Source organism: Peromyscus leucopus, chromosome 2 (assembly GCF_004664715.2).
Source record: "Peromyscus leucopus breed LL Stock chromosome 2, UCI_PerLeu_2.1, whole genome shotgun sequence".
Taxonomy (NCBI): domain Eukaryota; kingdom Metazoa; phylum Chordata; class Mammalia; order Rodentia; family Cricetidae; genus Peromyscus; species Peromyscus leucopus.
Genome location: NC_051064.1, coordinates 17,054,539 through 17,082,400, shown reverse-complemented (window position 1 = coordinate 17,082,400; position 27,862 = coordinate 17,054,539). Strand labels below are relative to the sequence as shown.

The window sequence follows — 27,862 nt, the reverse complement described above, 5'->3', positions numbered from 1 at the left end:
CTCTGGAAATCTGAAGGATTCAGTTGTGCTTTGATCATCTTATTGTTTTCCTTAGGTTATTTTTTTTTTAAAAATCCTTTAGATTCTTACAGCGCTGCAACAGAAGGTGAAGTTTTGAAAACAGTGTCTCCATATGCAAGGGATTTGGAGACCTTTTTATTGTCTTTAAAATTGTCATTCATAGTCCTCATTAGCATTTATTGTTGCAAGCCTACAAGCAGAAAATGTGAAATTGGTATGTCATGAATAGCCCCACAGAGCTCTGGAGCCCTCTGCTTTTGCCTGCAGTGTGGTGTGGGCTGGGCTTTGAGGGAAAGCTGTCCAGATGGCTGCCTGCGCACAGCAGAGCTGCGGGTTTTTGTCTCTGGTGCTGAGGGGAGGGAAAGTTCACTGGAGCATACGCCATCACCCTTGCATTTTAACAAAACTAACTAGCCATTAGTCAAGATGGGAAGGTGGTGGCATTGAGACAAAGGTTGTCCACAGAGTGCTAGAGGCCTCGTGACAGGGATGGGGCAGAGCAGTTAGGTACCTTCCATTTTATCCCAGTGGATTTGTGGTTAGGAAATGTGATGGAAAGGGAAATGGTATCTTATCTGCAGATTTGTATGCAAATAGATCTTTTAAAGATCTTTTTTGAATCGGGACATAATGATTTTATTTGAAAAGAGAGTCAATAGGGCTAGTAATCTACTCTATGGGTTAAAACCGAAGTGTTTTTATTTAAAATCTAAAAAGTAAAAAGAATTTAAACCACTTTTCCTGTGGAGGGATCTACTTTTAAGAACATTAGTGGGTTTAAGTTTCATTTACATAAAATAATGTTCAACCAATGTGAATGTTAAAGCAGTTTCCAGAGTTTAGGTTTCCTTAAATATTAGATTTGAAATTCAAAAGTTGTCTATTACCAAAGTATGTAATATATTGTAATACTATAAAGATATTGTCACTACTATAAATAAATAATAATAATTACAAATAACAGGTTATATTTGCTTCTAGCAAGTAATACCTTTAAGACTTAATTTTGCACAAATACACATAAATCTACATATTTATGTATACAATATCAAACATTTTCTTTCATATGGAGAGAGAGAGAGAGAGAGTGTGTTTGCAGTTATCTTTCTTTCTCTTTCTTTTTGGAGATAGGGTCTTACTATGTTGCTCTGACTGGCCTGGAACTTGCTATGCAGACCAGGCTGGTCTTAAACATCCAGAGATCCACCTACCTCTGTCTCCAAAGTATTGTTATTGAGGGTTGGCATCACCATGCCCAACTGGATAATGCATGTTGACCAGAGCCCTAAAATCAAATATATTGCTTCAAAAACTGTCAAAATGCCAGTGGTGGTGGAGGCGGTGGTAGTGCACCTTTGATCCCAGCACTCAGGAGGCAGAGGCAGGCCTATCTCTGAGTTTGAGGCCAGCCTGGGCTACAGAGTGAGTCCCAGGTCAGCCAGGGCTACACAGAGAAACCTTGTCTCGAACCCCACCCCCCAAAGACCCCCAAAGCAAAACTAAGCAAACAAACAAAACATGTCAAAGTGACTGTAAGTGCTACTTCGTTTTATAAACATGGTTAAGAGGGAGAAAATGTCAGAGACTGGCTTATTAGGAAGACATTCCTGACTGATGTTACGTTTAAGACTGGAAGTTTCACATTAGTTTTAGAGCCCATTGTTAACCTACGTAAGCTAATAGAGATACAAAAGTCAAACAGAGTTGAGAGTTAAGACGAAGGTGAAGTGGAGAGGTTGTGTTGTTACCATCTGGTTCCCTGCCTCCCACTGGCCTGGTAGCATAGGAGTTCGCAAAGGACCACATGGCATGTTCTCCCCAGGACGGAGCGGGCCTTGTCTATCCAGTTGCAATTGATCCAAGCAAAACAGCCCTTTCTGCCTCTGTAATGTCTGTATAATCACCTATTAAGACAAGCTTCCTCTCTCCAGCATGTTTCCTTTTAGTCCTTTGCGTCTTACTGCTTAGCGCTTAGGCCCTCTAGGACAGCCCTAAAGAACCTTTGACCCCATGATGTTTACACACCCTTCAGATTCTTAAGGCAGCAGTCACAACACTGCTCTTTTGTCAATTAAGCAAAGTTCTTGTGGCTCACTTTCTGGATGCCAGCTGACAGTTGAGGAAGTGCACATGCTTGCCAATCACTCCCCTCAAGGAAGATACTAGAAACTGTCTGACTGTGTCTCTCTCTTTACAGCAGGCAGTTATAGAAAAGATGACAGCTCACCTCTCACTGTGATGGAATACTCAGTGAACTTTATGACTTATTTTCTATCCCACTCATTTCTTGGTGGTTGACTGTATCTTATGTTATAGCCTAAAACATACGCCATTTGTTTTTCTTGCAGACAAAGTATAATTGGATTTATCTTTGTCAGGAGACAATCTATTATGGCCTTTATTTAATACAGTTTCAAATGTCTTTCAGTGGCAGAAACAAATTAATGTACATTTTTACTGGGTGTTGTATCTCTTTAATCGACTGTCAAAGTGATGAGAAGTTAGGAAATCATCCAGAGAGGTCCATCTCCCTCCACCCAACAGCTCACACATTAGGTAGGTTTGCCCTGTCAGTGGGATGCCTTTAGAAAACACTAATAGCTTCCAGCTGGGTGGAAAATCAAAACCTTTGGGGTCTGACAAAACTAGAAGATTTGAATTTGAAAGCAGAGCTAATGCCTCCATTTTATTTTTTACCACTCGCCCATAAAACATTATTTTCCAATATGTCAGCCTCATTTGGTGGCCAGTGGTCTGAAATAGAAAGTGGAACAAGCAAGCGGAGAAATCTGGACATTTGTGAATCCGCCCTTTCAAGCTGGTGTGCCACTTTGTGGAAGGGTCTCCCTGAGAGCAGGGGGGTCTTAATGACGATTCATCAATACTAGTTGGCTGATCATTGAGTGCCTTCTCATTCAGTTTATCAAGTCTTGCACATAAAAAGTCAGAATAAACCTTATTCAGCTTTGTTAAAGCCAACTAGAAGTAAAATGCTCCATTTGAACCCATTTTGCCCTTGTTTTTTCACGTTGTTAATGCAGCCCTGCTTAAATGAGTGCCTTTATTGGCCCGGTTAGAATATCTGAAACTATTAATTCTCTTGTATTGAATAGCTGGTGGCAGGCCAGAGCAGATGGGGTAGGAAAGTATTTGGTTGGGTGTATTGCTTTCAATTAGGATCAATGAGGTTCCAGATCCTTTGAATTAACTCACTTAATACCCACTGTGTGCAGGCACAGTGTATCACAACAGTCTGCAAGAGGCAGGGAGGGAAGCTGAGGCGGCCCTGGAAAAGCTCCTGCTCCAATTCTGTCTTCACCAGGGTGGAGGTCTCTCCTGTGCTGCAGATGATGCCACTGGACCGCTGTTGTCTGTGGCTGAGTCGGATCTGAACAAAGGGAAAGGGTACGATCGTGCTGCTCTGCTCTGGAAGTGGCACAGCACTGTGACGTCCAGACGAGGAGTATACGAAGTCACCGTCACAAACCTACTCACATATTTTTTTCTTTAATGCGTCCAGCATTTCATTACTGGCTAAATTTGCTAATTTTGAAAGTGATGATTTAGATAACTCTCATTTTAAAACTGCTTTTAAAGAAGTCTTTCTACTAAATTGAAAGTTATATATTAATGGCCATGACTTTTCTGAGAAAGTGCTTAATTGATCATTAATGTATTCTTCGTTGTTTTGAATATAATTTAATTTTACAAACTATATGTGGATGGTGATGTAGGACAGCGTTTTTGCACTGGAGAAAACTTTCCCAATACATACTCTGATTCTTCTTTTTGCTGTTCACCATTCACCTATGTAAATGCATTCATCATGCTATTGATTGTCTATTTTTATTACACAATTTGGATGTTAGAGATCTTGGCTCCTCGTACTCTTTTTATTAAAGGGGAAGTTATTTCTGTCTAAGTAACTGTATCTATACATGTCCAGGTTTCTCAGTTCAGGGAGAGATGCCAAATGGAGCTGCAGCTTTGCCTGTCTCTGGGTTAAGGAGGGGACAGGCTCCTTGAGAAAACGCTGAACTCGTCTCAGATGCACGTTCAGCCAGGCCCTTTTTGCAATCAGACTTCTAGGTGAGAATCTCCAGGGATCCAGGTTTTGTTGACGTGGATCAATTTAAAGTGGCAATTACTGTAGTCAGATAACAGCTTAAAAAGCCTTTTTACACATAGAAAAGATACATAATCACACAGCATATGGAAGTTCAATTTTCTGAGCTGTGGTTTAGGGACTTGGAGTGTACCGATATTAAGACCCAGTTTTAAAACCAGATATCATCCAGTTTTCTTGAAGTATATTGTAGTTTGTCATATGATTTTTTATTTTAGAAGTGATTCACTGTGCATGTTGATGAAAGGTTGGATGTCCCACTGTGAAAATGTTTTCTTTCTAACATAGGTATAGTATTAAAAAAAAAAAAAGTAGTGTGTAGCATTGAGTGGCTTTTAAAAAATATTCTTTTAAAAACTGAAAATCTTCAGGTTCAGGATTCTGGATTCCATAAAGGCCCTAATGCCAGCACTTAATTGATGATCACACTCATGCATGCTATAACACTTTCTGTCACAAGAATGCTTGAGCTTGGTGCTTAACTGAACTGAAATCCATTACACAGAACCTCATTACAAGTGACATCTAACTAAGATGAACAAAAAGATTGGCCTCATAAATAGAGTGTAGTATACTATTAGTGACAGAACAGAGTAATCATTATGAATTGTAGTCTTTTTACAAGTTGGCTCTGACAGTGATGGATTTTTGAGGGGTTCACTGGCTGAAGCAGCCCTTCTAGGGTACAGTGTTCAGGAGCTGTAGAAATTCTTATTGATTGATGCTGTTTCTCAAAGATGATGTATTTTTGTTTGTGCAGTGTGTATTGTGTGCTTGTGTTTTGGAATACTCTTGGGCAAAGGGTAGAATCACTGCCTGTTTGCAGATGGGGTCTTTTAGAATTTCTTGAAGGCAGCAAAGAGGGGGAAAAATCAACTTGACAAAAGCTTTAGAGAATGTCAAATAAACGAAGGATGTGTTGATCATTGCCGGAATAGCAGGAGTTAAAGGGGCCGATCCTGTCTTCATGGTCACTGAGCTGGCTGGTTGGTCAGTCCTGAGCAGAATTGTTTAGTAGAATTCTGTGTGTCTAGTGGATTGGATGTGCATTGGGAAGGTAGAGCCTGAGGGATCGACCACCACACGAGCCCCGTTGTTAAAACAAACAATCAAACAACACAGGCAGGGAAGAGTTGGGAGTGTTAAATTGTAAAGAAGAGTTTAGAGGAGAATGATATTTTTCTTCCGCATTTTTGTGTGTTTAGAAATAGGCATGCAAGGCAGGCAGGCTTGTGTTTCTCCTACGAGGCAAGGATGTTTTACAAAGGACTAAAGAGACTGCTGAGAAGAAAATAGCCAGCTTTAGATAAAGCCCTGTAACAAAGGCTCCTAGTTTTATATATCATGGTGTCCATTAAAGCTTAATAGAGAAGAGTCCATTGAACCAGGCTAGATATGTGTTATTCATGGTCAGGATAAACATTTAAGGGTGTGCAGAAAAATAAAAATAAAAAATCGGAAATCAGGAGGGCATGATTGTTCAGCTTTTGAAAGGGCTTTTCTATGCAGATTTTGTTTTTGTCTCCTGTGGATCCCTATGAAAAGTTGAGGAGAGTGAGCTGAAAATGTTTGGAGCATCTCAACATGGGATCCCAGGAGATCCGAAGCACTCCAGTAAACTAAAAATGGTTGGATTCTGCTTCTAAAAGAGTGTTCTGTTTTACACATGCTACGAAGAAGCTGATGAAAGAATACTCTTGATACTTTGTGCCGGACGGTGAGCTGGCACAGCACACAGTCTTACAAGATGTTTTTAGGTTGTTCGGGCTTTCCAGATCAATAAAAGAGCTTTGTGGTCTGTGCCCTTGTTTGTTTGAAACCAGTAATGCCTGTTAAAATTAGAAGAGGAAGGAAGCCTTGCAGTGGGAGTTGTAGGGGCCAGGTCAACATTGCCATCTTTTGGCAAGATACGGGTTAACTTTGAGCTGGGAAGTGGGGGGTGGTGAATGAATTATTCAGCATTTAGCTTATCTTTCTGCATTTCACTTTCTGCTTTTTGGTGCTCTGGAACCGGGGCGGGAGGTAGAGTGGAGAAGGGGAGGCAGGAGTTGTGATACTTTGCACACACGTCCCTGTCATTGTTCTGCCTGAAGAGACAGGGCTGGGTTCAAGGCCACATGTGCTCCTGTCATCCTCCACATTTCTGCTCCAAGTGCAATCCGGAGTGTCAGCTCTCCATCTGTCTCTGGCTGGCAGGCGCACGCGCCCAGCTCCCTGCCTCGGGCCATGCCGCCCCAGCCCCTCTGATGGCCCTCCTCTCCACCGCCCCGCACATTCCAGAACAGGAGGCATGAGCCCGCATCGCGCTCCCTCTTAACACAGAGTTGCTTTCAGTGTGTTACACGCTGGATTCCAGGATGCCTGGTGAGTGAGCCCTCTTTTCTTGCAAGGAAGGAAGCTTTACTTTCTATAATGCATGGAAAATATCGACTGCCCTGCCACCACTGTATAGGATGAGGGCAGGGAGAGGCTGTGGGGTGATGGAGGTGTGATTGGGAGGCGACATAATGAAAGCTATCAAAGTCTGGATGTAGAGGTTCAGGATATGGAGAGGTGTGCCTTTGAAGCTGAGGGGAGGGACAGCGGTGGATGTTTTTGCCTGAGCAGTTTACACAGGGGATTAGCTTCACTGAGAAGTGTTGTCTCTGTTCTGGGTTTCAGGACTGTCACCTGCACTTCCTATGTTGGGTATTTGTTTGTGGAGAGAGTTTTTAGATTATGGTAGAATTCTGGGAGAAGGTCTTTGAAGAGCTGTTTACGTCAAAAAAAAAAAAAAAAAAAATGAAGGGATCTTTGGCACTAGAAGGCATTTCTTGCCCTAAATCGTAGTCCTTAGATGTTATCATATGAATCATTGAAATCTGGTCATTTAGAAGAAGTATGCAGGATTAGTGGCATTCTTGTGTCCCTGGAAATTTAGTGTATGACAATTTCCCCCAAAAATATTATCTTTGGAGACTGGAGTGCTTCTGTGGTTGCTGCCAGAGAAGGCTTTGCTTGTGAAGCCTGGTGCGGAGAAGGGCTGTCTCTACCCTCTAAATTGTCCTGTGCCGAATGCAGAGCAGATAAAGGCAGGGCGCACAGAGCTCTTCCAGCTGGCTGATGTGTTCAGATTATTTGGGTAGGGCAGGCAGAAGAGGCTGTGCTTGGTCAGAGTCTGCACACCTCCCAGATGGTGTTTTGAAACATTATCTGCCAGTTTTCTGCAGCCACAGTTGTGTGTGGGTATCGCCAGTTGTTTGAGAAATGTTTTCCCTTTAGGATACGTCTCGGAGTCCGTTCTCATCATTATTGATATGAGTGCAGAAAGGATGCATTTGTCCACGACTGCACTTTCTCTGTTGTTGGAGGGACTAGGAATGCATAGAAGCTGAAATATGGGGAAACTCAATTTACCAAAAAGATAATAGCCGGGATCTTAGAAAGGTCATTTTAACTCTTTAAGTTCTCATTTTGATTTGTATGCACCCTGTAACTGAAGAGGAAATGTACCCTTGGAATTGGTATGAACGTGCCTATGTTTTACTTATTTTTTTTTTTTTATTTTACCAGACCATTGGAGCACAGTTTCACGTAAATTTTACAATTCAATTGCTCTTTGTTTTTATGCTCTTAATAGATGAGTCTTACATGATATAGCAGCATCCTCCAGAGTCTGTGGTATTTTGGTAAAACAGAACCAAAGCCTCTTGTGTATGATACTAGGGGATGGGGACTAGTTAGGGCCTCTTCTCCTCATGCCTTACATGACTGTTAAAGTAATCTTCAAAGCATTGAACTGTACTTAAGGCTTTTCCATTGCAAGTTGGCTTTAGTGTTAAGTCGTTAATATCTGACTGGTTCTGTATTGGTGTTCTGAAGTATGGGTTCTCTCTCTCTCTCTCTCTCTCTCTCTCTCTCTCTCTCTCTCTCTCTCTCTCTCTTCCCTCCCTCCCTTTCTTCTTCTCTCTCTCCCTCCCTCCTTCCCTCTGTGTTAGAAAGCCTTGTACTCAGATGCAGTCTATCAACAGCTGTGACTGTGAGCATGTTCCAGGATGGCCATACTTGAGCAGATATGATGCTTGTCTATTTTTGACACCCATCTGTATTATTATTTTTTAAATCTAGTATCAGATGGACTACCTCTTAATATGTTTTTTAACATATTTTAGTTCATTCTTGTATATTTATATTAATGGAAACATTTTAAGCCATCTTGGGAGTAGCTTTGCATTTTAGTAGAACATTCTGTGTAGAAGTTGAAAAGGAAAGATATGTTTGTATAACCTGGTATCACTATCTTTTTTATTGCCTACACATTTCAATATCAACTTTCTAATTTATTTATTAGTAATTCGAGTGTCAGAAGTGATTCCTTGTCTCAGACTTGATGTAATAGTCTTCAGATCTAAGATGTCTCTTATAAGGCTTAGAATCACTAGAAACAGATGTGCAGACTCCGAGCTTATTCAGGCACACAACATCCTGGGAGTGGGCAGGTGAAGAACAAGTTTTCATTTAGGCTCTCGTCGAACTGTTTTGGGAAAAGAATACCCCCTCCTTTTGTTAGTTGTTGATAACATACTGTTACAAAATGAGTTATGAAAAGTCAAAGGAGGTTGTGTATGCTTTGGAGAAAGAAGCTGTTTTAAAGTTACTTAACTCACTTAGAAGGAAATATGACTTCACTGCCTGTCACTTTTCTTTTTTCTTTTCTTTCTTTCTTTCTTTCTTTTTTTTTTTTTTTTGACAAGCTGATCTTTGTGTATAAAAGAAGGAAATGTGTTCTTATAGAAGTCTGGGAGACCTTGGCGTTATATTGTTTCAAGAGAAAGCAACCCCAAGTTTTCTGAAGCATTTAAATTTTTGTCAGTCTTTGTGTACTATTATCAAATAACATGCGTTGACCTACAGAATGCGTTCAGGACTGTTTCCTTAAAAGGACAGTGAGTTAGCACCAGTCCCTGGAGCCCAGAAATAGTGCTGTTCTTTCAGAAGATGGCTAGCATTAGGTCAGACCACCCTTTCTCAATGGTCCTGCTCTCCAGATGTGCGGGGAACTTTTTTTTTTAAGTTCAAGTTTCCAAAAGGGGGGAAAAAGGTTTGTTTTGAAAATCTGGTTTTACTTAAGACATCTCCATCCTGGAGTGCATTTCATAAATTGCCCACATATTTTTCCTAGCAGAGAACTTAACTGGCTGTAATTTTTAACACATGGCCACATCATGTGATATTTTCAAAACACTTACACATAGCTTTGAGAAGGTCCCTGCAGAAATGATCCATCCTCTCACAGTCAGCCTATTTTTTAACAGCATATCTGCATTTTCCATTTAGGAGAGCTATATATTATTAGCTTACATTTTTGGGTAGTAAAACAGTGCATTGCTGATTGTAAAACATGGACTTTATTATCTGCTGAAAATTGATTTGGCATTTATAGCCACTGTGTACTAGACTGTTTTTCTGTTTTTAACATCAATGCTTGCAAGCGATGATTTGTGTAAAAAAGAAAAAAAAAAAAAACCAAACTCAAAACAAAACCAGAAGTGAAATTGCCGCGGACAGACAACTGTTAGTGTCCCTGGTAACTGAACATGTGGGTAATGCACCTGGTTATATCTGCACGCTTTAATAGATGTATGTAAATCCTAGTATGCACGAAGACAAACATTGCACTCATCTACCAATGCTGTTACCTTGCAAGTCGGTTTGCCATCCTATTAGGCTGACTCTTGCGTTTCAAACAAGCCTCATGACAGCTATTAAAAGAAAACTATATGAGCCTTAAATACCCAATTATAAATGTAGATTATACAGATATTACTTCTTTGGAACAGAAATTCAGAAGTTTCAACTTCCATTCAAACCCTCTCACTTTAAGTCTTTCTTTTTTAAATTCTTTTTCGCTAATTTTTCTCAGTACTTGACCTTTCAATTCTATATATTTTAAATAACCTGAAAGTGTTTATGGTTTATTTCCCTGTATACAGTCTACTAAAAAATATGTTTGATCTTCTTTTTATTCTCAGAGAGAGAGAGAGACAGAGAGAGAGAGAGAGAGAGAGAGAGAGAGAGAGAGAGAGAGGTTATTTATAATTTCTGCAGGTTTCGTAGATACAGAATTGAGGTAGAGGCTACCTAAGGTTATTCTCTGTTGCTTGGAGACTTTCAGGGCAGCCTGGCTACATAAGAGCCTCTTTCAAAAACAAAACAAAGCAAATAACAAATAACCCACAAAAAGACCCAATTGTTCATTTACATTTCCTAAATAGCATTTACTTAGTGGGCATTATGTAGTCTAGAAATGTCTACTTACTTATCATCTCTATGCTGATAACTGACTTTACCGAGATGATGTGGTAATGCTGACATCTGAACAGCCTTCTGGGTCATCTTTAGAGCTAGGAGGTTTGTCTTGCAAACATTTGGTTTAGAGAGGCTGAAACTGAGGCTCCCCCAGGTGAAGGGGCCTGTCAAGTCAAAGATTGCCGCCGGCCCCCATTCTTCCATGCTGCTTCTCAGCTCTGTTTTCCTGGAATCATGTTAACATGGCACAGCCAGGCTGTCTGTTCTGTTTCCACCCCCATCCCTACCCCCGTCTCCACCCCCTCCCCCAGCCCTAAATCATTTTTACTTGTGGTCTTCCCTCCTGCTTCAGGATTGCAGAGCTCTGTGGGAGAAATTTCCATGACATGGAACACTCAGCCTGTGCAACAGTGTGCCTGTAACTTTAAAGTAGGAGCTAGATGTGGTTCATTGTGAGACTGTTTGGGGGCAAGATCTCATTATTTAGCCCAGACTGGCCCCAAACTCCCAGAGATCCACCTGCCTCTCTCTCCCAAGTGCTGGGTTGAAAGGCTGGCAAAACTATAACATGACAGCCCAAAAAGGGAGGGGAGACTCCCACATGGCTCAGAAAATAAGTCAGGTACCAGAGATAACTGTGGTTCCGTCCTTCCTACTGTTCAGTGTGTTTAGAGCCTTGCGCTCTTGTTGTTGAAATAAAGTGGATCCTGGGCGTGGGAGCCTGTAAAAGACCCACCCGGAGGTGAGAGGCTCATACCTGCATCAGGAGTCAAAGACTTCTAGGGTGAATGAAGTCCTCATTACAAAGCTTGCTCGTCTCCTTTCTTGCTCAGTTAGGAGACTTAACCGATTTGGCCCTGTTGCTCTTGCGCTAAGAGTGGGACATTCTCTGTTGTTTCACTGAATTGAAATTCTTGAGTGAAGGAAGGATGTAGTATTTCAGGAAGCAGTTTCTTTGTGCGGTTTCAGTTCTTTGGTATTTAACTGTAGCTCGAGGAGTAAGCCATTAACTTAAATGACTCATAACTTGAGAACAATAGATGTCACACCTGACCAAGTAACAGTTTGATCTGGCTGGCTTTCTCAAACAGCTGTTTGCATTAATTAATATTAATGTAAATGTGCTTTCCGAGAATGTCTAGCTTAATTATGTTTTTCAACCTATAGAGTTGCAATCAAAGGAATCAAGAAACCTTCTTAATCTCAGAGGGAACGTGCAAACTACTGTTTCTAAACACACTCCATCTTTGACAGAGGCAAAGAGCGGCCTGCGATTGAAAGCCTCTGTGTGTCAGGGTGGGCTCTGCACAGGCCTTCTCGTTTTCTCTACACCTCTACAAATGGTTCTTCTCACCAAGTGAGCTGTCTGAAATCTGACGTTCAGATAAATGAAGCAGCTTGCCCGGGGACAAGTAGATGAGGTTGGATGGGATTCCCTGGGCTACTTGCTAAATTTGGATCCCCTGTTTTCTCCTTGAGAGGAATAGACTGGCTGCAACTTGACAGGGGTGTGCTTCCTTGTGATGGAGGCTAGAGGAACATTAGAAGGGGAATGTTTGAGGTAGAAGAACAGAGGCAAAGAAGGTATAGTTTATTTTTTGTTCTTTCTTTTTATATTTATTTATTTATTTATTTATTGACATAGTGTCTTGTATAGCCCAAGGTGGCCTGGAACTCCCTGTATAGCTGAGGCCTGCTCTCTGTCCTCCGGACCCTATACCTCAAGAGTTGGGATTACAAGTGTGGTCAACATGAAGAACTTAAGGAAGCCAGTGTTTCTGTTTGCTAAAATTAAAGGCAGTAAAACATCATTAGCTTTAATTACGAAGAATGATCTTAGCTAAAGCAGGTTAGGCTCCTGCTGTTTTCAGTATGTTCCCATTCCTCTTTTTCTTAAATAAGAGGTTTACTTATTTTAATTTTACGTGTGATTCGCCTGTGTCTGTGTCTGTGCACATGAGCATGCGTGGTACCTGCAGAGGCCAGAAGAGGGCATTAGATCCCCTGGAACTGGAGTTACAGATGGTTGTGAGCTACAATGTGGGAGCTGAAAACTGAACCCTGGTCCTTTACACTAGTAGCATGTGTTCTTAACTGCTAAGGTGTCTCTATCCTCACCCATTTCTCTTGAAAGTACAGTACGAATAATTGTCCGCCAGTAAAATCTCTTAGCCAAGTATAGTAGTGAATGTCTGTAGTACCAGAACTGTGGAGGCTGAGGCAGAAGGACCATGAGTTTGAGGTCAGGTTAGACAACATGGTGAGATACTATCTCCAAAACAAACAAACAAACAAACAACAAATGAACAACAACAGCAACATAACCCACAAGAGAAATTGCCTACTTGCAGCCTGACAAAACTGTCCTGGTAGGTAAGGCACTGCCTCTTGGTGGTGGTGCTGTTTGGCTATTGAGATGTGGAACCCCAGATGTCTGTCATTGGTCCGCTCAGGTGGGTGACTTCCTGTGCTTTGAATGAGTAAGAAATTGGAGCAGATGACATAGTTATCACATGCACAGACAACATTGTTGACTGTGTGGTTAATAGACACAAGGTTGCTTGGTGGTGAGACCGCCAGGACCTGTGACTCAATTCTCAGAGCTCCTGGGCATGTAGGCAGCAGAGGGCAAGGGCACTGTCAGAAGCAGGTAGCTCCTCCCACGGCAGTTTCTTGAGGAGGTTTCAAACGTCCCCCACATTTCCTTTCTACAGGCTAAGTGGTAAGTTGGTGAGTGCAGTCTTGCCTGCTTTTTTAGAGGGATCCCTTTAATTCTGTTTGGTGGCTTAACATCATACAGAGTGCTTGGGACTTGAGCAAGAAAATAATTTTGAAGGCACTCCTAAAAATGTGATGCAGGTCAACACTTCAGCATTCAGTTATGTAATTAGGCAAAAATAATCTTCAGGGAGAAGAATATGAGGAGGTGTCCATGAAGTGTTTAGGCTTTAATGAGAGTCTGAAAGAATTTAAGGAAATGAACAGCATCTTAACAGTCTGGAAGGGGCTTGATGGGATACTGTTACTTGAAACTCTGAGGACAGCAGTTGCTAGACTTTGGGGCCAAGCATTACCTTCCCCTTACAGTTGAAGTTGGTGCAATTTCCTTTCACTGCCTTTCTCAGAGCTCGGTTGCTGTGATGACTCTCAGGCTACAGGGAGGAACCGAATAGTTGAATTTGAGATTCCTACAATAATCACTTATAGAGTTTCCCACCCAGACTGCTTAATATCTGCCTTGATGAGAACAAGACAAGAGCCATGTTCCGGTCCTGTGAGACAGGCGGTTTTCTTGCCTCCGAAGCTCTACTCCAGTTACAGCAGAACTTGGGGTCCTCTTACCATGTGACCTATCTCCCGCCCTCCAGCATTAGCTGTGTACACACAGCCTAGTGACAAAAACATGGTAAAGGAATCAAAAATAAAGATTTCTGTCCTTAGACATCACTTGTGAAATAAAGTTTATATTCAATGTTTAGGCTTCCTAGCACATTCCTAATAGTGGGGTTTATAAAATATCAAGAGTGACAGACCTCAGAGGTGAAACCCAATTTTTCAGTTTGGCAGGGTTTGCCAAACGCAAAGGCTAACACAGTTGAGAAAAATAGGTGTAATCAGTCTTTCAAACCTCTTTCTCTTTAGTGTTTTCCTAAGGGATGTCATCAGAAGAAGAGTGGCCCTGGTTGATTCTGTACCATTCGATGTGTTGGGAAGTACCTGATTCTTTTTCATCATCATCTGTATTCTGACTGTGTGGTTGGATGTAAAACATTTGGCATCATGGCAGTGTTTGCAAATTCTTTACTGAAATCTCTTGGAGAATTGAGCCCCTTTGTAGTGTTTTCCAGAGAGTAGACAGTTTTCTTAAGCTTCTGAAAGAATTTTGTTTACTTTCTTAAACTTTGTGTTTATTGATCTGTCATTTTTGGACAACCATGGTTTTGTTGTCAAGCTGGGTTTTTTTTTTTGGGGGGGGGTCATTTTGTGTAGTGCTGGTTTTCTTTTCAGCTTTATGATGGGCTTGTATTATGAACAGTTACTAATACTGTATTGATGAGGCCATCCATCACAACCATAAAACATTGAGAGTGTCGATTTCTTAGATGTGTGTCCAAAAGCAAGTCATTCGATTGTCTGCTTGCTCTTCATTCTTTTTGTACTAAAGTAGAATGAAGTCTTGTGTAGTGGTGCATTCCTGGAAGTAGATGTATGGGGTGATCAGGAGTTCAAGGTCATCCTCTGGCACACAGTGAGTTCAAGGCAAGCTTGGGGACCATGAGACCTGTCTTTTAAAAAATGTAGAAACATGTACCCCATCCTCCTGCCTTCTTACTTCATGGATGCTGGCAATGCTGTTGGTAAGTGGGTTTTGCATTGGTACAAAGCCAAGGGGTTATTATTACAGACTCTGGTCTTAAAATAAAAGAGAAAGTGTTTGGCTCACAGGCAACAGTTGTAGATGATTGTGTTTGGTGAGTTTTGTCTATGTACATGGGCTTTTCTGTCTCTTTCTGTCAGCTGCCCACCCTTCTCTATTTTCGTGCCTGCCTTTACCCTTTCCAGTCATCTGCTATCTTGGAAACCAGATAATCAAACACAGATTGGTGAGAGAGCTAGTAAAGAACACACTTAGTGCGAGCCTGAGACGCCTGTGGAGGCTTTTAAGTTTAACTAAATGGCTGATTTTTCCTTGTGGTCCGAGTGTAGATCACTCAGGACTGTTCTCCCTCACTGATTCCTCTCTGGGTGTGTGATGTCACGAAGACTTGGAAGCTGAGTACATTTCCCTTTCAGTTCTGGGCTATTCCAAGTCACACACTTTTTCTTTGCTGTTTCAAATAGATATTAGAAGCATCACCAATTCACATAGATAAAGCTGCCATTGACATTAACATCTTGATTTTCTAGTTTTAATAGTTCTGTTTCAGGCTCCCTGCATGGTAGCATATAGAAGACAATCAACAAACGTTTGCTTAACAAAGGAATGAGTGGATGTTGCCTAGGATTCACTGATATTTCAAAGGAAAGAAATAATATACAAAGCATAGTAACTAATGAGGGGGAAATTAAGGAGTGGAGTCTGTAAAAAAAAAAAAAAGATCAACAATTTGAACCAAGCATCTTTCAAGGATAGGGAAAGAAAATACATGTGTTTTGGCCATATGGCTTTACTGGTCACAAGTATCATGATAGTTATAGTATGTATGTAATGTGTCTACTAATTTATCATTATATTTGCTGTAAGTATAATTTAGCATATAATACTTAACTGGCATGTGAGAGTGAGTGGGGGAAGGTTGATCAGTGAGCCCTAAGATACATTTAGATAGAAACAAGAAATTGTGGTGTGTGTGTGTGTGTGTGTGTGTGTGTGTGTGTGTGATTATACAGTAAAGTGACTATAGCTAGCGAAATAGTGAAATAGTTCACTTTTTCAAAGTACTTCAACAAAAGGACTTTAAATACTTTTTATCATAAAATGACCAATATTTGAGGAGATATATGTATATTTACCTGATATAAACATTGTACAATATATGTATATATCAAAACATCACATAGGACTCTATGAATAGATTGATTTTTATACTTTTTTGTGCTAGTTGAAAATTAATTATTTGACCAGAAAATAATGGCTTGGTGAGTAAAGATGCTTGCTTCTAGGCCTGACAACTTGAATTTTTGTTTTGTTTTTTATTTTTTCAAGATAGAGTTGGTTTTTTTTTGGTTTTTTTTTTTTTTTTTTTATGTAGCCCTGGATGTCCTGGAACTTGCTCTGTAGACCAGGCTGTTCTCGAACTCATGGACAACTTGAATTTGGGACCCAGGTGGTAGATGGAAAGAGCTCTCTTTCATAAGTTATTCTCCAACACCCATGTATGCACAGTGTGTTCACACCCTCCACGACACAATAAATAATACATTAAAAATTAATTTATTAAGTAAACCCAAAATGAGAAATAAAGCACAGGACTTTGACAGGTGCATGTAACTATATTTTTAAGGTATATGTAACGGTATGCTTTAACTTTACTCTTATTGGGTGTGTGTTGGTGTGTGTTGGTGTGTATGCCATGTTGTTTGTGTGGAGGTCAGAGAACAGCTTGTGCAAATAGACTCTCCCCTTCTACTGTTTCCATCCTAGGGATCAAACTCGGGTCTCCAGGCTTGGTGGGAAGGGCCTTGCCTGCTGAGCCATTAAGTGGCTCCCATTTGGCCATTTCTCTTTCATTCCTGTCTCTAGTGGGAGGATGGGTATACATTCTCAGTCTTCCAACAGACACACGAGTAAGATTTTCGCAAAAGGCAAATATTAACAAAATATTTTAATCTTTTCAGTTACACAGGAAATTCAGCCAACACTTTCTCAAATCAATGATCATAGATGAGTTGCAGTTTGATAAGCTGGTAAAATTTATCTTGAGTCTCGAGAGACTGCTGGGATAATTCATTCAGTAAATGATATATATATTTTTTCTTGAAAAGCATAATGTCTTATTTTAATGCTCTCGATAAAATTTTTTGCCCTTTTGTATTTGTTCCAGCAGGCAGAGAGTAAGGCTTTGGGATTTCAGAGCCTGTTAGAGTGTGATCTACCTTGTAAAATAATCTCGTCCATTTGGCAGGGGTTCTGTGTTTCTCTCAGTTTGTGCTTTTTAAAAAAATCCTTGGCGGGATGAGACTAGAGAGAGAGGTGTCTTGGTGCTTGAGAGCACATACTGCTTTTGCCCTGGACCTGAGTTGGGTTCCCAGCCCCCATGTCAGGCAGCTTACAACTTCTTGTCACTCCAGCTCCAGTAGGACCCAATGCCTTCTTTGATCTCAGAGGGTCCCTCCATTCACTGCAGGTACACAGAACAGACTAATGGCATTTGCAGGGTTAGCCATGCACCAAGTACAGCCAGGTTGTCAGTGAGCTTCACAGGCCAGCCGCAGTCTGCTTGTCTGGGAACTGGGTGGAAGCATCAACTCTCCAGCGAACTGAATCAGCATCTCTGAAGGTTTGCTTCCCAGCCTTGAAAACAAACAGATTCTGGAGTAATTCCAGCAGTCTGTGTTTGACACAGATCAGGGAATTCTCAGGCATAGTGACACAGGAGAACCAGTGTGACAAATGGTGACTCTTGTCTCCTTGTGTATTCCAGAGAGACAGGCCTTATTTCATCGTCAGTCAGTTTAAATCCTAACTACATGAAAACCAAGGAAGTTTATTTACTTTAAATGATGTATTACAAAATTAAGAGTTGAACAACTACAAATAATAGTCATCTAGAGCCTCTACCTCTGGTAAAATAGTCAGGTGCCACAGAGTGAATCTGAAGGTCAGGGGACAGAGGAACATGTCATCCAGTTTCTGGATGCTTGTGTATTTGGGTGACTTCTCAGCAACCCTGGCTTTATTGTACTTAGGTCCCATTTACTGTGCCCTGGTCTCATGGAGACCACCTGCAGATGATTCATAATTTTGTGAAGTCAGCCAGCCTGCTTTATAGAATATTGAAGTAGACCTGTTTCACAATAAAAATCAAGTAGTTTAGAGAATTTAAACACATTAAATGCTCGAAGCTTGCCTTATCCTGCTTGCCTTATCCTTCTCTGTTCAGCATAAATACGTTTTCAGCACAGTTAAAAAGTGGCTCCTCAGTTGTGCCTGCCTGGGAAGATTGATTTCCTGTGTCTCCCAGATCCTCTGTTTTCTCTTTTGTGCTGGGTAGGTCTTCAGTAAGCGTAGTCTGACACGCTTTGTGGCCTTTGCCTCCCATGATAAAATAGATTGAAATGATTCCTGGCACCATCTGCTGAAGAAGAGCAGCCCTGGAGGACTGTGTGCTGAGAGAAAGTGACTGAATGCTAAGAAATGTGCAAGTCTTGGGATGCAGGCAAAGGATTTTTTTTTTTAAAGAGCATGAACATTAATACATCTTCTTGAGGTTTGATGGGACATGTACTGCCTACTGCCCCATCTGGTGCTTATGATAGCATGGCATATTAGCATGCTTCAAGTTCATAATGTATTCAGGGGAGGAAACATCTCTTGCATACCAATTGAGGCATCCTCTCTTTCAGAACTGCTTTTGAATTTCAATGATGTTTATATCTTCCAAGCTGTGTCTGAACAGAGCATTTCCGCTCTGAGGGATAACACAAGAGGGAGGAAGGGAGGGAGGGAGGGAGGGAGGGAGGGAGGGAGGGAGAGAGAGAGAGAGAATCTCCTATCTCTCTATTAATTTATCTGCCTCGCTCTCTTTTTTTCTGTGATGAAGGCAGAGTAGATTTTAATATTAGAAATTAATTTTTTTCTCTTCTGTAAACCTAAAGGTACTTGATCACATGAATATGGCATTTGATCCAGCTTGTCCTCGGAAACATTTCTGTAAAGGACAACTATAGGAGAGAACTGTTCTTCATAGCTGAGCTAATTTTGTTGATGAGTCCTCTGTCTGATCATGTACACCTCCTCATTGCACCCAGTGTTCACGCTTCCATTTAACCACCATTTCTTCAAGGAGCGCAGGCTCTCAAAGCAACACTGTTAGAGATGCTGACATTAGTAGTCAGCGAGATCTGTGAGTTGCTCCTTCTCTTTGGATCTGGAATGGGAGAAGACAAACCTTAAACTAAAAAGAAATACACTAGGTAATTTCGGAGAGGAATAAGGCAGCTAATCAAATAGGCTGGAGAGTGGCTGAGGTGGTGACTTGGGAAGCCATTTAGATTGGATTGTCAGGGGACAGTACCTTTAAGGAAGTGACATTTTTACTGAGGTCTGAGTGCCTAGAAGATTTAGTGGTCTAGAAATAGATAACACCCTAGAGATGCAAGCATGATTGACATTTAGTAAGGGCAGGTTAGCTTGAACCAAGTTCAGGTCTGGCTGGCCCAGTGTTCTGAGTTGAGTTGTTGTTGTTTTCATTTCTCTGTGTGTCTGGAAGGCATCACAGGGTTAAGCTAGTCAATGACAGGATCAAAATTGGCTTTTCAGAAGATAAATTGTTAGCCGGGCGGTGGTGGCGTACGCCTTTAATCCCAGTACTCGGGAGGCAGAAGCAGGTAGATCTTTGTGAGTTCAAGGCCAGCCTGGGCTACGGAGTGAGATCCAGGAAAGGCACAAAGCTACACAGAGAAACCCTGTTTCGAAAAACAAACAAACAAACAAACAAACAAACAAAAAGATAAATTGAGCTGCTTCTGTGTCTTCCACTTAGTAGGTTATACTAATAATAAAAGAATGAGATGACTTGAAATCCATGGAGGGCCTCACTTAAATTGGCATTAGCATGGATTATTATTTATTGTATTATTTTTCTTTTTCAAAACAGTGTGTCTCTGTGTAGCCCTGGGTGTCCTGGAACTTGCTCTGTAGATTAGGCTGGCCTCAAACTCACTGAGATCCATTTGTCTCTGCCTGTTGAGTGCTGGGATTAAAGGCATGTACCTCCACTGCCTGGATTATTATTTATTTTATTCATTTATTTTAGTTAAGTAATTTTTTGAGGTATGGTCTCATGTCCAGGGTGGTCTTCAATTCACTAAGCAATGCATGTTCTTCTTGAACTCATGATTCTCCTGTCTCTATTCCCAAATACTATATTCCAGGTATGTGCCACTGTGCTCTGTCTAGCATGTACTGCAGAGACACACAATCCTCTCTCAGATTTCAGCCTGGCCATTTGCTTGGTGTTTGAGTTTGTGCAATTATTTTGCCTCTTTTATCTTTTGCCTTCTCATTTTTTGTAAAGGGAAGTTCATGCCTAAAACTATGGCATGACTGTAAAAATCAAATGGGACAATTTACTAAAAGATCCAGCCCAGTGCCCAGTACCCAGTAGGTGTCTGCTCTGCCAGAGATACACTAATCCTAATATAATGTGGTTGGAGAGAATATGTAAATAGTTCATAGTGTATTGCTGGTAAAGTCCCTGGTCAGTGGTATAAACTAGATGCAGTCTCTTACCCACAACCTGTCTCATGAGTCTGTATATTTAGTATTTTTGATAATTAGCATTCTGTCATTGATTCCAGTACATAAACATATAGAACATACACACACACACACACACACACACACACACACATGCACACATGCACACACTCCACCCAGAAGATAGTTTTAGCATGAAGAAGCCAGATTGCTTTTGGATTGGGATGAAAATCATGGTTACATGAAGGATGTTACAAAGATTTTAAATTAATGTAGTAACTGATTATTAATTATTTGCATGATTATCAGATATAAGCATTTGAAAGGCCATTCTTTATTATACTCAAATAGGGCAAATAAAGAATCCCTTAGCTTTTTGGTAAATAAGGTGCTTAATTGCAAGAAATAATCCTCAGCAGTTTTATATTCTGTGAATAATGCTTAGTTTGTTGAGGTTTCTGTAGAGTTAGGGGATTGGAGATGGAGGCAGATGTTGCTGGGGTTGAATATCTAAATAGAGTTAATGTTGCTATTTATTTGCCTTTGACCTAAGTACTGAATGTGTGGGTTGGCTGAATTTTTATATGTTCGTTTTTGGGGAGAGTTCACCCTCACCTATGTTGGTATTTTATTTTTTGTATTTTTCTCCCCAAATGTTCAGAGCAACAAGTCATACTTGAAGAATGTGGAGGGGGAGGCAGTGTGGGTGAGTCATGCAGGTTTAGTCAGCACTCAGGAGATTCTTGAAATGTTTTCTGATGTCCAGTAGCACTTTTCAGAGCTGCTAACATCTGCATGTTATATGAGAGAAGTCACATTTATTGCTGTGTATAAATATATTATAATGTAATAAAAAGAGAGGGCAGACATAGGGTGATAGAAGATTGAGAAGTGTGGATCACATTTGAGAATAAAGCATCTGGCTGTTGAGTCCAGAGAGTTTCCATTTTCCTTAGTTAAATGCCAGTTGACTGTGGCCGTCTTTGAGAAGGGAGGGGTTTATGACTTTTCTGGAGAATCCAGAGGAGACAGTGCCCTGTCTGGCTGAGTGCAGCTCCACGGGTCTTTCTAGAGTCTGTCGTCCATTCCCATTTTCCTTTCTAGATGCCTTCTTACAGAGACAGTAGTAGTTGTGTTCTTAGGAAAAAGACAGACCAGGGTGACCAGAGAGAGGTACCTTCACCAATCTGAGATAAGGTCCCTCAGGACAGAGGCCTCCAGTAGAAGCTGTGTGGGGGTGTGGGGCTACTGCACCTGGCTCAGGTGAGCGTTCATTTTAGTTTGTTTGGCTTAGGTGATATAATACTACAAACCTCCCTGCCAGATTTCTCCTCTTATTTGGTAAGTGCAGTAATCACACCTTGTTAAATATCCAGTTTATAATTATCTTCAGTTTTAGTTACTACTTGGCAACTGTGACCTTCAGGTTGGCCAGTTTCTCTCGCCTGTTTTTCAGTTTGTAGTAGTGGAAACAGATTTCTGTCACCTCCTCAATGCTTGATTTCCTAAGATGCATTTCCAGACATGCTAGACACCGTCCTTTATATAAATGAATTATGCCACATTCAAAAGACCAGGCTAAATTTCAAAAGTATAGCTCTTTCTGTCTTATTCTTTCTGTTCTTTTTCTGTTTCTCTTTCCTATCCTTTTCTCTTAGGTTCTCACTATGGAGCTTAGGCTGGCCTAGAACTAACCATCTTCCCTGTTTCAACCTCCTAAGTGTTAGGTCTACCAGCATGAACCACCATGAGGCGGGGGAGGCTTTGCTTCCCTGCCTCTGCTGCCCCCCCTCCCCCGCACCCCCACCTTCCTTTCACAGTATACTTGACAGCAGTGTCAGGGAAGTGTGTGGCAGGCTTGCATCACTGTGAAGGCATATTGTAAGCTCTGGCTCTTAGTGATGATGTCAGACTTTTCCCACTGTGAGACTGAACGGCAGCAAGGGACTGTATAGCATTTATTGATTTCTTGTGGATGTTGAGGAAAGCAGAAATCCTCGGAGGGCTGGAAAAACAAACAGACAGACAGACAGGCCGTATGGAATGTTCATTTAAGCAGCCTAGATTCGTTAAAGACGTTTACATTTGATGTTAATTGTTTATTGAAAATAGATCACTTGAGCTGTTTCACTTGGAGAACAAGACACTTGGCAGCATTGCTGTTGTGGCACTGTTTGTACACACAGGCGACATACACTGTGTCTGTGGATGTTTCTTTGTGCACTAAAGCTTTTTTGTTTTCTTGCTTTTCTCAGAGTGCTGGAGCTCGAACCCAGGGCTTCCCGTATGCTAAGCATGTGTTCTATGCCGAAGATGTAACCCCAGCCTAGAGTTTTAACTTGAAAGAATGTGTGTCATCTTTACTTAAAGCGTTGTGCCGCTGCCCAGGCTCTGCTCCTGGACTTGTAATTCCGCTGTTGTCCATCTGTGTAACGTAGGCAGGTGTGCAGCAGATGTTGTTGGAACTAGTAAGCCGATTAAGTAAGTGGGAGCAACTTTGCGACATCCGTGTCCTAAGATGACCTAGGAGGTAGTTGGGAGCAAATGATTTGAAGTCAAGGACTCAGTCATTTTTTTAGGGCACAGGGCAATGAATGTTGTTTGGTTGGCTTTGTTTGAACATAAAATATGGTGATTCATGTTTCAGAAAAATGCCTATAGTTGGGTCAGCTCTGTAAATTCATGCTTTCGTGTGTGCTTATTGAGTTCTTAATGTCTGATACATATTTTCATAGCTACTGGGTGAATCAAGGTAGGTAGACTTTTAAATTTGTGTGTGTGTGTGTGTGCCTCTGTGTGTGTGTGTGTGCGCGCGCGCGCCTGCGCCTGCACGTGCAGTCAGACTTACACTTTAAGTGCTTTTACCTGCCAAGGCAGGTGGGAATCCTTGCTCTCATAGTCTTACATTTTAACAAATAGAAACAGAAAGTAAGCCACAGACACAAAATCGCAGAGGATTTGTGCTGTGTTTGCAGTTGTGAAGAGTAAGGAGAGTTCAGCACAAGAGGTCAGGTTGCAGATTTCATGTGAGTGGTTGAGATGGGCCTGAGAAGGGGCATTTGAGTGAAACTTTGAGTTAGGTAATAGAGAGGGCCACGCAGCTACAGAGGACGAGCCATCCGTGCTGGGAATGTAATGCAGGCTGATGTGTGTGGCCCCGGTGGTGGTTTGAGGAACAGGAAGAGTAATGTGAGGATGGACGAGGCAGCAAGGGGAATGGTCATGAGAGTTCTTTAAGACACTGGAAGGACTTTCCTACCTAACAGGAAACCTCATTCTGAATACTGTGCCAGTTCCTTGGTGTGTGCATTCGTATTCCTTGAATGGCGTCATAACGTCAGGTGTTAGGATGGCCTCATCTCAGGGCCACTACCTCCCCATTGTGTGCTTATTCCTTTAGTTATTGTCCCATGCATACATCTTGCTGACATTTATTTAATTATTGTCACTTGGCCTGATTTGTGTTTTCTGGTGCTTTGTGTAGCAAAATGAATCCTTTAAGCATTTCTTAGTGTGGGATAAGGCTACATGGTAAGTAGGGGCCCCAATCACTAACTCTTCTTTAGTATTTTTATTTAGTGCTTTATAAGGCCTAAATAGTACAGAAATTAAGAAACAGACATGAAAAAAGTAAATTAATAACCAAACAGTAATAATCTCAAAAAGTGAGTAAATTATGGCTTAAGGAGTATTGTTTTGAACTCATGGTGAGCTGTGATGTAGACACTGTGGAGGACATATGAAGCTCTTTCTAACAAGAAGTCTGCATACTGAGGACCGCCACAGTAGCTTCCCCAGGAACTGTGAAAGGGCTTGTATTAATACATTACTGTAGCACTCGCCATTCTGTTAGAAGACATATATAAGATACAAGTGTGTTTCTTTTCCCTTGCAAGGCAGTGGAAATCTGAAATGATATATGATTGGACATATGGGCTTGTATGGATGAAATATTTGTGTTTCTGGGAGTACATAGGCCATGGTGTCAACTTCCTGTTTAACACAGACACACATTAATTATCTGCATAATTTCCTTGATCCCATTTACATTTTTTGGCTGCCATGGGACCTTATCTCATAGTAACTGAGTTGTAACTGGGCATGAGCATTGTCTCTAAGTGTCAATGACTCTCAGATTGTACACTAGGATTCAAACTTGGTTTTACTTTATCTCATTTTTTTTAAATTTTTATTTTTTTGGCATTTTGATATGGGCTTTATGTGGCTTAAACTGGGCTATAGCTTGCCATCCTCTAGCCTGACCAAGGATTAAATTTAATATGGAAACCACTGAGAAGTGAGCTTCCAAAATGGCTTTCGGGAACACACTGCGAATGTAGACAGGAAGGTATAGCCCATCATTAAGTTACTCAGAGCCTCCTGGAGTCTATAAAGCTGAAACAGGGATTGATTCTGCAGACTGAGAAGAAATTTCAAGAAGGAGGTTTCAAGTCAGATCTACGGAGGAAAAATTTTAAAACATGAAGGAATTGGAGACTGAATCATAGACTCATTGAGTGACTGTTACTGGCATAAAAGGTTAGAACAAAAAAAAAGTCCAGATTCTGCACATGTCTTGAGCGTGGGTGATGGGCAGGGCCATTGATTTCAGTGGAAATAGGAAAAGTCAGCAGGAAGATTTGGTTTCTCTGGAATGATCTCATCCACAGGTTGAATTTGATTTTCCTCTCCTTTTTTTTTCTTCTTTTTAGATTATAGAAGCTATGCTGTAGACAGTAACTTGGGTATAAGACTAAGACCCAAGATGTAATTTAAAGTGGAAAATTTAAATTGCAAATACCTACAAATAACTAGATAACTTTGAGAAAATAGAAACTATATTAATGGTAACATTAAGTTTGTATCAATGCTTGGAACTTTATTGTAATTATTTTGGAATTGATTTTTATATTCTTTCCATTCTCATTTAAGCTTTTATTTCTTATATTTTCAACATGGCATTTATTTTTCTCTTAGTTATTGGAGTTTTTGTCTATCATAATTATGACTACCTTCTCCTTCCTTGCTGGATGCCCCATGTCTAGGGCCCCATTTCACGGCTCCCTTTGTTGTGCTATAAATGACATCCTCATCGTAGAATCAGTTGCCTCCTGAGTATCCCTGCTTGCACCAGCATAGGTTTGCAGAGGGTAGGGAACGCAGCAGCAAAGATGGTGGGTGGCCTTGCCTGATGTGGTGGTTCATACCTGTAATCCCTATACTAGGAAAGCAGAGATAAGAGGAGTCTTGCGAATTTGAGGCCATCCTGGGCTACATCATAAATTCCAAGTCAGTCCCCCTACCCCCTGAATGCACAACCAACCCTTCACTCCCCCAAATCTTGGCCTTTACAACCAAACAGTTGCATGTCATTTCCAAATCTGCCCTCTGCCGACTTCATCTCTCTGCGTCTGTTTCCTTGGTCTGGTTCTATTGAGTATGTGGTGAGCTTCGTGAACGTTTGCTGAAGCAGTGGAGGTGAGGAGGTGATGATAATACTTTTTCTATCTAATTTCCAGAACGTTCTCTGTGGATGGATGAGGGACAGTAGAGTCCTTCTGTGGTTTTGGTTTTACTTTGTTCTCCACCCCCATACTGCTTATTTTGCCGTCTCTTGAGAGCCTGAGAGAGACGGACACAGGTGACTCAACATCCTCTTGGTCCTGTCAGCCATGTGCCCCAATAGGTTCTGCAACCTAGTCTGGCACTGGCCTCTTCCCCACCACCTCTCCCTGAGAACTTGCAGCAGTCATGTTCATCTTTACATAAAATGTGGAGACAGAGAGCTGGCAATCAAGGGCTTTTATATATGTAAGGTAACTAGCTTGGCCTTTGCTTTGCTGTTTCCTGTCTTGCCCAAATCTCTACCAATTTCCTAAAGAGAATAAGCCAAGTCGGTGTGATAGGATACTAAAGGTAGTGCATGTTGTTTCATTTTCGTTTTTCACCAGGACTTGTTGAGAGCAGGCAAAGAAGGCGTGTTCTTTACTGTGAGCTTTGTTATTTTGTTCTGTTTACCCACCCACTCACCAGCAACCTACCCACCCATCCATCTACCCACTCACTCATCCATAAACCCCTCCACCCATCATGTAGTTTATTCTTGATCACTCTTATATAAGACTTGACAATTATATAAGCCAGATAGCAGTATCTGACAAAATTTTAAGCTAAAGAATAAAAATATTAAAAAGATAAAAAGTAATTTAGAAACTTTGACATAAGTTCAACTTAAAGTTCTTATAATTATGATGACTTAAACATTACTGCTTTAACAAGAATCCTTTAAGACCCCAAAGGAACCATGGCTAAAAATGTCAAATGTAACATCTTTAATGTAGTAACATATATGTTTGTTACTATAAGATTATGAAACCATTATACTGTTTTTATTTAAAATTTTATGTTAACTGTTATGAGGTGAAAAGTCTCTTACAGTGTTTGTTTTGGAGGCAGGGTTGTGGCAGGGTCTCATTTATCCTAGGCTGGCCTCTAAACCCTCCCTGTGTGTAACAGAAGCCTCCTGCCTCCGACACCCAAGTGCTGCGATCCCAGGAGTGCAGAACCATGCTTGACTCAATCATTTTTTGAAGAGATTCCACAAAGTTAGTTTGGGGACACTTGAGGATACCTCAGCTAATCTTAGAAAATGGATGTCAGTTTTCTTAAAATAATTTTAAAATTGAATAAAATTAACTTTTTGGAGAAATGATTTTTTTTTTTTTTTGGAAGGGGTGGTTTGCTCTATAATCAGGCTGGCAAAGAGGTCTGAGAATGTCTGTGGATTAAAATTCTTTCCTAGAGCACCCTGTTTTCCATTCTTACCCACCAATTTTGTACAAAGAATTATGTACCCTTGTGAAGGAAGCAAGAATTGGGCATGACTGAGGAGGTATGGATAATCAGTTATCTGCATACAAACAATAAAGATGTAAGGAAGACGGAGTGGGAGAATGCCCATATAATTTGATTGAAAATATAGTGGTTCCCTAAGTCTTGTCTTTGTGACACATATGCCTGAATCCAAACATCTCAAAGTGCTCAAATAAGGAAGTGGCCATTCTTTGTTTATTTAATCAGTGGGTGCTTACATTTTTCTTTTGTATGTGTGAGTGGGTGGAGAAGGTCCAGATCCTGAGGTTGTAGTTTTAGCTGCTGTTTTCTGGGATTTGAGTGTATTCCTAGGATACAATAAGTGCTTCACATTTGTTTTTTTGTTTTGTTTTGTTTTTTACTTAATAACAGACACATATCTTTACAGGCAGAATTGTAATGCCTGATGCTAAACTTGCAAACAGGTGCATACAGAGCAGAGTATAAAGGAAAAGAATGAATGGTCCACCTTGCAATTGGAATGTGGGGTGGGGTAATTAGGAGAAACTTCACAGAAGAGATGATGTTTGCTTTGTTTCTTGCATTATCCTGTTCTTATTGTAGTTCTAGTCACCAGCTAGCATGTTGGAACACACATGGTAGGCAATCAATAGAAGACCTCACCTTTAACT

The 27,862-nt window shown here is 40.9% G+C and overlaps 1 protein-coding gene across 6 annotated transcripts in view; it reads left to right on the top strand.

The window, feature by feature from the left end:
* The window catches only part of Runx1t1 (RUNX1 partner transcriptional co-repressor 1), a 153,874-nt gene that overhangs the window by 35,532 nt on the left and 90,480 nt on the right, over positions 1-27,862 (top strand). Inside the window, exon 1 of one of the 6 annotated variants that reach the window (XM_028871611.2) lies at positions 1,469-6,511. The exons of the other annotated variants lie outside the window; for them this stretch is intronic. Coding sequence (XP_028727444.1) covers positions 6,505-6,511 — 7 coding nt within the window. The 5' untranslated portion in view covers positions 1,469-6,504. Of the gene's footprint in view, positions 1-1,468; positions 6,512-27,862 lie in introns of those variants that run through there. 6 annotated transcript variants of the gene reach the window in all.